General features: G+C 38.0%; 1 protein-coding gene across 5 annotated transcripts in view; it reads right to left on the bottom strand.

The window, feature by feature from the left end:
• The window catches only part of cadm1a (cell adhesion molecule 1a), a 288,912-nt gene that overhangs the window by 25,687 nt on the left and 250,827 nt on the right, over positions 1 to 12,398 (bottom strand). For 3 of the 5 annotated variants that reach the window (XM_051877613.1, XM_051877616.1, XM_051877614.1), the window contains one exon: positions 797 to 829. The exons of the other annotated variants lie outside the window; for them this stretch is intronic. In XM_051877613.1, coding sequence (XP_051733573.1) covers positions 797 to 829 — 33 coding nt within the window. The remainder of the gene's footprint in view (positions 1 to 796; positions 830 to 12,398) is intronic. 5 annotated transcript variants of the gene reach the window in all.

Genomic DNA, 12,398 nt, shown 5'->3' with positions numbered 1-12,398 from the left:
GCGAGGTGGCCGGGGGTGCAGAAAAGTGTCAATTTTGAGGTGTGATCCGGTGCGACACACAACATGACGGCTAATTAAATCATTAGAGGGTGTTACACGAGGCACAGGTGACATAATTACACAGTATCACGAAAAGCCTTTATACTAAATCTAACACATTTACACAAGCATCTGCCACTGCAAACTGAGAGCGAGGATAAAGGGCTTAATGAATTGAGAAAGTGCTTTCGTGGTATATTGTAAAACACAATAAAGCCCGTGAGCTATGCAAATGGTCCCCGTTCTGTGATTTGTGTGCAGAGCTGGCGCACCAAGGTGGAGTACAATGCCATCTGCGTCATGTAGAGAAAAGGCTCTCCGTTCATTTCTCAGAAATCAAAAACAGCCATTTGGACGTCATTTAAATTCATGAAAAATGATTGCGGGCGGATTACGAGTGTCTGTTGGGAGCTGTGTGAGGACTCGAAAAGGTGAGAAGTCAAAAACGGCAACAAGGACTTGAGAAGGGCTCATGCAGGAGGGATGGATGTGCGACGTGGCCTGGAATTACACGGCGAATGCTCAGATTAAAACTCCCAAAGGAGCGCCGTAGCGAACAGGTGGGTCTTCTTGGGTGAATGGCAATAGGGATAAAGGATGTGACATACGGACAGACAGACAGACACATATACAGCAAATCCACATTAGTTTCATTCCCAAATCCCGTGCATGTCTCCGTTACGTGCCGTACTGTACTCAGCTGGCATGCAGAAAATGCCATGCTGTGCTGGCAGAAGAAGGAGGGAGAGGTACCAACCGTGAGCTGCGGCTTCAGTGCTGGGCGCAGCGTCTGAGCACACGAGGAGAGGAGGTGCGGTGGAGGAAGGAGGAGGGAAACAGGAGGAACAGCATGCATAAAAAGAAGAAATGGGGGAAAAAAAAACAAATGGAACTGATAAGCAAGCATTTACACACAATTACAACAATGACCAACACTTTGAAACAAGCTCACAAGAGAATGGTAAGGAGAAAATCAAATGTTTTACATATCGAAACAAATAGGGCATTTTCACTCACAGCTAAGACTAGGTGTGTCAAATATAGTGGTATAGTGGAATCCCACAGAATCCAATCCACCTTCCTCAACGTAGACATTTCATTAGCAGAGAGCGAGATTTCTATGGCTACTCTATACGGTGCCTGATTAGAAATGGTAAATATTTTTAATCCTGAAAATATGGTATTTAAATACATAGTTTACCCATAAATGAAAATGCATTCTCCCTCATGTCATTCCTGTTCATATCAACTTGTATGACTTACATTGTTATGCTAAACACACACATACAAAAAGATATTTTAAAGGATGTTTTGGTCCTTACAATGAAAGTCAATGGGGCCAAAACAGCATTGGACCCCAGTGAGTACCATTGTATAGACCAACCAACCAACCAACCAACAAAAAATAGCTTCCATATTTTATCATATTTTATCATATTTTCCCTTTAATTACCATATTTTCATGATGATAAAATATCACAGTGTATATTTTAATCAAAATAAAATACATAGTGTACTGTAACATTTCTAATCAAACACTAAATGATAGCAGAATTTTCATTTTTTGGTTAACTATCCCTTTAATGTCCTTTAAATTCCACATTGCGCATCACATTATATTACTGAATTTAATTGGTCATATTATTCAAATTTCACTTAATTTCACTTATAATATAGTTTTTGGCAATGAAGAAAGGGAATATGATTCTGCGGGGGGATCTGATTTGTGTCAAAATATCAATAGCTTAGTAAAATCATAAAATGTCTAAATTGGACATGCTTAAATCAGTGGTGTGTGCTGCTTTGTAAACATAGATCATTTTCAAATGGTGAAGACAATCACTACTGCGCCCCTAAATCAATATAGCGGGACCGCTGAACTCTCACTAAAAAATAATAACGACATAAAATTCCCTTTTCATATGCTTGCCTTTCTTATAGACCCAGCTGTTGAGTCAAATGTAGAGTGTGAGACATTCAAATCACACGGACTGGCACAATCATACATTATATATGGCATATGAATATGATGCAGAATAATATATGTATGCCAATTGAATGCCTTTACAACTATCGTACGTAATTAGTCATTAAACCGCACCAGAAGGCCACAGACTTTTTGAAATGTTGATAACTCAGCGCAAACCTGCACTACTGCTCCAGGTAGTTCCTATGATATAACAGAGGAATTCAGACTGCCTTTCTGCTTTGAGGTGATGAAATGCCTCGCCTGAAATATGGAAGCGAGCGCATAACATGAGGAATGTGAGCCCTTATCCTGGTGCATTACCTTAGGGCAGAGAGCACTTCAAACACACCAGGAGAGCCGTGATGCAGAGGTGCTCATTATGGGAAGAAACATTAGAGATGTCAATCACTGTTAAGGCAACACAAACTTTGCCCTTAAAGCATAACTTGATGTTTCTTGGCTCGATTAGATAGGATCTACTCTTAATCCAGTTGTTGGCTTTGATGATTCAGTTGAGTATTCCTCAATATTTATCAGAGATTGATGGAAAGAAGTGGTGCAGATGGTGCCCAGAATACCAAGCAATTCCTTCACAAAGGTAGATGAGTGAAGCATGTTTGCTGGATCAGAAGGTGGAGATCAAGAGCACTACAAAGAATACGGATGCTTTTGGATGGAGAGGTTCTTAGATTAAAATATGTATTACTGTATGAATACTGAATTAACATTTTAGTATTTACTTGTTTACCATTTATCCAATGCGACTTGCAGTGCACTTTTGACAGGGGAAGTTGCCTTGAACTTACCTGGCCTTTAGAGTTTGCCCTTTCCAGTGTTTGAACCTGTGACCTTTGGTTTTCAAGATGAGATCTTTAACCAGTGCAGGTGAGGGTTGTAAACCAGAACTGACCTGTCACTAAGCTCCGTCCCTCTTGGTTACTGTTGCTAACTCAGAGTTTTACAGAATGTCCCATAGGAATGAACTGCATGATTCTGTGTTTTTTGGTAAAAAGTGCTCATAGAGTGGTAAACATTTAATGATTATTATTTTTACTTAAAGCTACAATATGTAGTTTTTTCGCGGCTAGAGTTCACCTATTCAAAACAAAGGCGTAGCTTGATGATGCAGAGTTTAAGCATGGAATCTTGGGAAATGTCGTCTTCACCTCACAGCCAGTGGAAAAGAATCGGGACAGGACTCGAGCAGAAATCATGTTCATGGATGCTGTTATTAACGTTACTGTAGTATGAAGCAGCGCAGGGCCGAGTGATGTTGGAGCTAAATGAGGCCACCGGAGCGATTGCTAATGAGAGACGAACGCGACACACGTCTCGCAAGCAGTGGAACTTTGCCGCTTCTTCCGGTCAAGCGTATGAGGTAACACAGCACTGAAAATGTTGTTATATCGTTACTCTGAGCGTTCCCTCTGCAGCTGCTGTGAGACACTTCTTGTACATTGAGGTAAGCTAGATCGATTTTAGAATATCATATGAATGAATGCTGGGTGGCTTGTGTTTATAAATGGCATGCAGTTAATTTTAAAACGTATTGTATGATGGAGAAAATGCTGTATTACTTAGCTACTTGACAAAATAGTGTTTTTCTCTGATGCATGGTAAAAGCATGGTACTCTCGGAAAAACAAGACAACTAGATTTAAACAATAAGACTAAACGTGTTGAGCTATATAAAAATAATTCGTTTTCTGTCTATAAATGTAACCAAACAGTTGTTCCCTTGTCTAATAAAACATGTAATATATTAAAGCATCTTTGGTGTTTCCATGGTTTCTACAAAATAAAACCGGAAACCGAGGGTAACGCGGATATGACGCTATTGTATTTTACTGCAAAATTCTTACATATTGTGCCTTTAAGCTGGAACTGTGTCATTGCAAAGCATTTTTATCTGCCATACTTCTTGACTAAGGGACAGCAAATTACAATCAAGGCAAATGCTTCTCAGTCACTTGAAAAAGTGATTACCAGTTATAAAATTATACATATTAGTAGGATATTATCATTTTGCATTTTCTAATGTCCATAAAATCAAAAAATATTGAAGAAATTAACACCAGCTAAAGTTGAAAACAGTATTAAAAAAAAAAAATGAAAATGCAAAATGATTAAACTTAAAGCATTTTTTTTTTTTTTTTTTTTACAATTTTACTATTTACAGAACCACCACTTAAAACAACTAAATATAATTGGTGTCTTGTTTCAGTCAACTAAAAAGAGAGATTATGAGTGATAAAATTACAGATATTATGATTTTGCATTTTCAAATATAAAATCGTGTTATAAATTGATAAACCTCTTGATGGATATAAATGTAGTGATGTTATTTTCATCAAGAGGTGCATACATTTTTGGTCAAGATCTTGTATTTACAATGCATGAGTCGAGCACTCTCTAAAGTCCCCTCCTGCACATCCCAAAGACTTTCAATGAATTTAAGGTCTGGACTCAGAGGTGCCAATTCATGTGTGAAAATGATTCTTCATGCTCTCTGAACCATTCTTTCACAATTTGAGCCTGGTGAATCTCAGCTTTGTCATCCTGGAATATGGCCATGATACGTCTTCCTACATGGTTGTTTAAGAAAGCTACACACTCCATTAATTAGGGTTAGAAGAACTGTTCCCAAACATATAGCATGCTAGAAATATTATAACCACAGCAATAATGATCCTGTTTGCCTATTTAAATCCAAACAGCGACTTTTTTTTGGGCCGGGAAGTGTATATATATATATATATATATTTGCAAACGATTAATCACTTTGACAGCACTATTATTATTATTTATTCAACTAGTATCTTATTTCAGTCAACTGAAAAGAGAAAAGCCACATTTGAAACTAATAACATTAACGTACATGAACACACCTTTGCCAATTCTATTCAAACTCCAGCTTACGATTTTGAAAAGAAGCCAATTTTTCTATCCTTTATTTTGAGGAGGTTTGCGAAAAGCTTGCAGGCTTCAGCTATGCTATACTCAGAGAAAAGCTATCATGTAACCAAGAACTAGAAAAAGAAGGTTTTTCTTGCATTCCCCGCTGTTAGGCCTTTAGGTAAAGAAATTTCAGGTGGTCAGGGACCCGTATCAGCACACTGTGTTAATGTTAGACTGTCTTTAGGTCTTAAAAAAAATAAATAAAAAAATTCTCCATCATTAAAGGCGTTCATCTGGCACAAAAGCACAGCAAGGCCTTTAACAATCACTGCAAGAACTTCTCAGCATACCGCTGCTGTTGGGTCCTTCAAAAGGGCTTCACCATCTGAAAAATGAACGACTTGAATAACACTGCACTTACTGCTGCATGGCAAGCCTTTGTATAAGTCTCCAGCCACTGTGCCGTTGGGCGGAGATGTTTGAAACATTATCAAACATTAACTGTACTTGAGGCAAACAGTTCAAGGAGAGAGTGCTGAGATGAAGCATTGGCCTACAAATAAAACACAATCAAAATGAGCAATAATATCTTCAGGTTATTATTTGACATTAAGAGGGAAGTGGAGGGTTTCCATCACTCCTTACATGCTGCGATTCCCATCAGGCAGATGGTCTGGAGCGTGTTCTCGCTGAGATGGGAGGAGACACAGAGAACGCAGGAGGGACGTAAGGGAGCTGTCCTGGTTATTTACTACTATCCAGGGACAGAAAAAAAAAAAATATATGGGGGATCTGATCCAAAATGAGTATTACAATCTTCAAGCTGTCCTCCAACTCTCAATCATCAGAGGGCCTCTGGAAGCCTGCTAAGCCCATTACTGGTTCAGGCAGAAGTCCGTCAATAAGTGTGCTGATGAGCAATGGCCTTCCCCCTCGTGCCTGGCCCTTTGTTTCAGTGTGGGTCACCTGAGGCAGTGTCCTTGCTTACATCAGCAGCTGATATCAGCAGAGATGACAATAGGCACACAGCTTCGTGGCTAATTGCGACAGCTTTGTGTGGCACAGGAGACGACAGCGAAACATGCGCCCGGTGCCCAGGGGAAGGGCACAACTGCTGAATCTCAGCAGCACACAGCTCTTCATGGAAAACGTGAAAGAAAAAAAATTACTAGAGTAACATATTGTGATGAATCTATTGTGCAAAGAAGGCTTAATTAAAGCTGTTTATGTAAACCCCTAAATACCCTTTAAGGGCACAGAAAAAGTGTTTTCCTGAAAGTTGTGACAATACAACCATAAGATACACTAAAACACAACATAAATTCACAAATCGCATCAATTTTATTTGTTCGCTGTACTCCAAATCTTTAGAATCCATATGTTTGCAAGGAAAAGATCCAAATTCAGCCCTTTAACCGGCGATCTTTATCTTCAATTGAGTGTGTGCCTTCATGGAGAGAAGCCGGATTCATATTTTCATGGATTAATAACTTAAATTCTGCTCTGTACACCATAAACTATTACCGCCAGAGAGGACTGCGACTATACAACTCATCATTATTTGAACTACTTTTGGTACCACTTTTGACATTTTCGCAATAAATAAAATATTGTGATTACGCTTGTTTGTCTGGTATTCTTTTATTTATAACAGTACATAGTTTCAAGAAAAAGTTATGGGTAGGTTTAGGAGTAGGTGTAGGATTAGCGGCTCAAAATATCGTTTTAATGCTATATTGTTGCTAAAATTGTAATTTTCCTACAAATTTCTGTCCATTATGTTTTATTCTGTTAATATTCTGTATAAAATGGGAATGTTTAGGCTTGGGGTGGGGTTTATGGATCTTACATTTATCTATAAGATGATAAAAAAAGGGAAATTATACATATATCTTTATGACATGAAAGATTCGTAAATATTGTACGTTTTTTTGCTGTAAAAACGCAATAATGCTACGTTTAAATGCTGCCAATATGTCCATATTGTACGTTTCAGCACCTATCCAAACGAACAAAAATGTAAGTTTTGTGTCTTTGAAAGTTACGTATTAATACCTAAGTATTAACAATGAGACCAGGCTGACATATCATTAGCAATCTTTTAAAACTTACAATAAGAGACAGAAGGTGAGGTTTGCATGCTCAAATCATCTGATGCCCTCATATTCATGAATATATCCATTCAGTTTTCTTTGTCACAGGCAATTGTCAATTGTTTCCATTGGCAAGTGCCGGCAATTGTGTCCAATGACACCTCTTGTGATTCCTCAGCACAATGAATGGTCTGTATATTTACATTATATACAGTATCCCATTTAACCAAATGGAGAATGAATGTGCTCTTGGTATAATACATTAAGCACCTGTTTGAGTATGTGACTGATTGGGACAATAATGAGCAAATGCATAAGGTTTTTTTTCTTTCATTAAGTGTGGATTATTTATGTGTGTGTTTAGGCAGCCTGTGATGCCAGGCTTAGCTCACTGAATATTTTCTGCCATTCTACCAGGCTATATCTCCAGTTAGCCATCATAAAATGTAATCATAGCTTCCATAACAATATACCTCTACATAAAAAAGACTTATTGGGAGCATTTCTGTGTTTGCATGACGCTAAGTGCAATAAATTCTAGGGGATGGTCTCCCTGGGTTGTGTATCAAAGCACTGCAGTGGTTGTTTTCCCTGTGGTAATGCAATTGACCTTTAGTGAATTAGCCTTTTCTCTGCCAGCGAGCCATCTCTCTTTGTCTGGCTTGTATTCTGCTGCAGGAATCAGACAGGGAGAGAAATGGACTTCTATCTTATGCGCAAGTGCTTTTGCTGGGCAATTCATTTGTTCAATTCCAAAATCAGTTTACCAGATGGTGTTTATGCAATTTAAGCCCTGACAAAAGCACTTTTTTCTCCTCCCTCTCCCCTCCCTTAGTTTTTTTTGTTACTTGCTAAAATGAATCGGATGCCGACTTCATTTATGCTCTTTCATCAATTACAAAAGAAAAAAAAAGGGCAAGAAAAATCGTATTCACCAGTGTTTTATTAGCAAGACCAAGCTCGTCATTAATGAATTTAACATTGTTTTGGATGTGCCTTTTGTAGTGCCCATTTATCCAGAATATGGCATTTGCTTTATATTGGTACATATAGGAATATACAATATTTTACAGTAATTGTGTTAATTGTTTTAAAAAAAGCTACTTTTAATTGCATATTTTTATTAGATGTGCTTGCTTAGGCAATTATCACTAATACTACTACTCTCACTCATCTGAAATCATCATAAACAAAATAGCATATTGGCTGTTTATTAGTACTTATAAAAGCACATATTAATGCTTTATTCTGCATGACCATATTCTACATTTCTACATCCAACACCATACACAAACTTAACTCCTACAACAACTAACAACTAACTTAACTAACTAGTTTATTGAGGCAAAAGTCGTAGTTCATACAACAAGAGGTTTTACAGCAGCAAAAGGTACACTGTTGTGTTTACTTGCAAAATCCTGTCATTGCCAATAACGATGGACAAAACACGATAAAAAATTGCAGCTCGGCAATTGAAGGCTGACTCATACGCACACCGTCATTCATCTTGAAATCATATGATTTGATTTGCATCTTCCGATTGGTTCTTTTGTGGACTTAGAGGCTTTTGCTGACAAATGAAAGTGGCGTTTAGAGGTTTCTGCCAATGAGCCAGTATTTCTGAATGGGCTGATGCTGGGATTTAGCGGCTTTGAAGCAAAAGCATTTGATAAATGTATACTATTTGTGGAGAACATTTGCTCAATATCATTAATCTCATGTTTGACGGAGGTGGCGTTTAGCGGTTTTTGCATATGAACTCTTCATTTGTTCCCCAAAGTAAAGTGTGCCTGACTGAAGATATTGAAGATAAGAATATCATATCTTTTATCTTGGGCCAGTAAGGAACCAACTAGCCACCACACATAGCACCCTAGCAACCAGCAACCTGACTCAAATTTTCTTCTAAAAATGTAAATCTAGTTGCTAATTCTATAACGATTAACCAAAGTATCACTATCTAGTGTAACACATTAGTACAAAGATCAATTGAATTACCACTTTTTACATTACATGAAATTGCTGATGTCAATTTCTGTGCTCAATCTAAAATAGAAAAAAAAGGAACAGATAGATAAAAGAAAAAGTGAGGGAGAGAGTGGTTTAAAATGGACCTCATTCTTACGGAGCTCTGAATTACAGATTTTGGGCAGTAATATATAAAAGGGCTTGGCTACAAAAATAAACACAATAGTCTGGGGAAAATGGGGACATGTGAGGACTAAACACATTCAGAGTCTTCCCTTTTCAATGTGGCTCAAAGTCACAGATAGATAAATGGAAAGAAAGAGATGGAGCAAATGACGAGAAGGGAGAAATGAGAGAGATGGAGGACAGATTGTGTTGTCAGCCACAGAGAAAGCGGCAGAGGAAGAAATGCCTCATCTTTGATCAAATTTGCAAAAGCTTTGTGGGAAATAAAAGAGCTCTCAGAAATATCGATAAACATCCATTTCTGAGCTGTGTTTAGCGGAGAAAAAAGGCAATACAAATAGAAATTAATGACATCTGTCCCCATTGCGTATGGTGGCAAGCAAGGCCCCTCCATTTAGCCATTTATTTTTCAGTGTAAATGGCAATTTAGTCATCTCTAAATGTCACCTCCTGAAGCTGTGGAGCACTTTAGCCTTGCGTTAGGGCTTTAATAGATTTTTTAAAAGTGCAGTATAGCCCATTCCATTTCTCTTATAGCCAGTTTATCAAAAATGTATTAAATTTCTAAGTGGCCTCCACCTCTGCGGACTGATAAATTCATGTGGTGTTCCTGAACTATACACATCCAGCCAAAGGATAAATGAAATCAGTAGAAGGAGGGAGCAGTGTGGTTGCTTAGGACCCACTCTTCCTATTGAAGTACATGGGCATAATAGGATGCGCTTTAAGGGAAAAGCGATAAAAACGCAGCTTGATATAGCACAGCTATAGGTCTGCGCGGCCCGGCATTTGGAAAGCTGAGGCTGTGCTGGAATCATTTCACACAAACAACGCAATATGACTGTAATTGAATAATATTTTCCCTATCAGGGCCGTTTATCCACAGCGATGCCTGCGGGTTGGACCTCTGGAGGATTTCAATGTGTGCAGCAGGCAGCGGTGTTAACGAGATTCATTCACCTCGTTAATGAAGAAAGAGGGTGTGTCTCATTAGTATGCGTCATCGCTTCTTTCATTAAACACAATCATGTAGCCTAATCACAGCCGATTCATTTCTCAGCCCTTTATAGATTCTCTCAAATCATCCGCACAAGTCAGTCCAAGATTTTGATTGCTCGCGTAACCGGCGGCCGCTCCCACTCGGTTTCGCGAGTACACAACAAAGCTCGGAGCCACATCTCTAGCAATCTGCACGGTTTTCACTGTAATATAAAGAATTGCCTTGAGGAAGGAGAAAAACAGAGAGTAAAACGATCTCAATCGGTTGCTTCAATATCACAATCATTACAGGCAGCAAATTACATCAGGGTCTCTTTTAGAGATTGAAACCAGCAGCAACATTGATTTAGCTTTCCATCATCTGGGGCCGTATTAGCTTTTGTGTGCTTTTTATGTTGAGTAGAGTGGATTAGAGTAGCTAATGAGCTTGCGGTGGTCAGTATCGCAGGGGCATTGGTATCGTGCGGCAACAGAGCTGGCCCTACAATCAGAGTTTACTCAATTATAAAACAAGCAGGTTCAAATGAACCCGGTGCAAAAAAAAAAAAATTGTTAATTGTAGCGACTATGTTGTGGCTGTATGCTTGGTTTTCTAAGTGTGGTCAGTGGCCTGGCCATATGCATAGATTTGTCCTCCAGTCATGCATCTGTCTTTTTTTAATCAACACAGAAACTATTTAGATGCTGTTAAATTAAGCACAAGTCCTGCAGGTTATGTACAATTCTTTTTAATGATTGCTAAAGGTTAACAGTGGGCACTTCATCATAGCACGCAAACAAACTGACTGAATATCCCCATATAGACATCTGCTTGGTACACAACCATTAAAAAGTTTGGGGTCAGTAAGTTTTGTTTAAAATAAATAAATTGCTCAAAAGTGACTGTAAAGACTTGTTACAAATGATTCTCAAATAAATGCTGTTCTTTTCAACTATCTATTCATCAAAGAATCCTGAAAAAAGACTGAAAAAAGATTAATAACTCACTGACCCCGAACTTTAAATCAGTTTACAAAGCAATTCATTGCTTACCGCTCTGTGATTGAGCCCTTCTTTAAGAATTTGGAACAAATATTTTCCCACCATGTACCCGTTATATACAACATTCAGAAAGCTGTGTTCATGTGACGCACATACAGTAAACGGAAGTGTCGTTGCGTCACTCTTCTTTGCATAATGGCACCAAATTAATAAAAAACACAATATATTGACCCAAGTTCTGTTTTCTCTCCTGCTAACGTTCTGACATAGAACCCGGAAGTGCTGCACTGTGTTTACGACGTGAACAGCGTAGGAGACTGGCAGGGTAGAGAAGAAATTGTTGAATAAAGTTATTTTTGTTTGTTTTTTTTGTGCACAAAAAGTATTTTCATCGCTTCATAAAATTAAGGTTGAACCACTGTAGTCACGTGGACTATTTTAACAATGTATTTTACTACCTTTCTGGGCCTTGAAATTGGTAATAACGTTGTCTATCGGAGGCCAGAAAGCTCATGGATTTCATCAAAAATATCTTAGTGTTTCGAAGATGAACGAAGGTCGTACAGGTTTGGAACGACATGAGGTTGAGTAATTAATAACGGAATTTTTGGGTGAACTAACCTTTTAACATAGTAGCTAGTGTTGTAGTAATCAAGACTGGTCTCGGTCTCAAAAACATTTTTCGAAGGTCTTGCTCATGTCTCCGTCTCGACCGCAATTGTTTTCGGTCTTGTCTCTCAAACTCAGACTAAGAGGACTCAGATTTTATCTCAAGACCAGTCAAGACCACAACTGCAGGGATATCACTCAATTGCCGGTGCATGTTATGATTTATTTGTTAACATCATTAATGTAATGAGATGTAAAACCTCCTGCTTCAAATGTAATCAATAACTAATTTCTAATATGATTTCTTTTGTTACTGGTGAGCCGGGTAAGAAATAAATGAGGGATTGTCAAAACGTCATCAAAATTAATACAAATGGCCACAAAATTTGCAAAAAAGTACTTGTATGAGCTCTTGTTTTTTTAATATTATAACATGATATAATGAAGCAATTTCACGAGAGAGCCGTTTTCACAAATTGCAAACATAATATTGATTTTTATAAATGTCCATTAAATAAAATGTGAAATTAAACAAAACTTTATTTTTAAAGCATTAATCTAAACATTATATAAAGCAGTTGAAATTGTACCAATTCAGATGCAGTTTCTGTGCCACCTCTGCAGTACAAGAGGAAATTTGTTGATAGTGATTTCATT

Source organism: Ctenopharyngodon idella, chromosome 21 (assembly GCF_019924925.1).
Source record: "Ctenopharyngodon idella isolate HZGC_01 chromosome 21, HZGC01, whole genome shotgun sequence".
Taxonomy (NCBI): Eukaryota; Metazoa; Chordata; class Actinopteri; order Cypriniformes; family Xenocyprididae; genus Ctenopharyngodon; species Ctenopharyngodon idella.
Note: the sequence above shows the minus strand (reverse complement) of the source record. Positions and strands in the feature narration are given on the sequence as shown.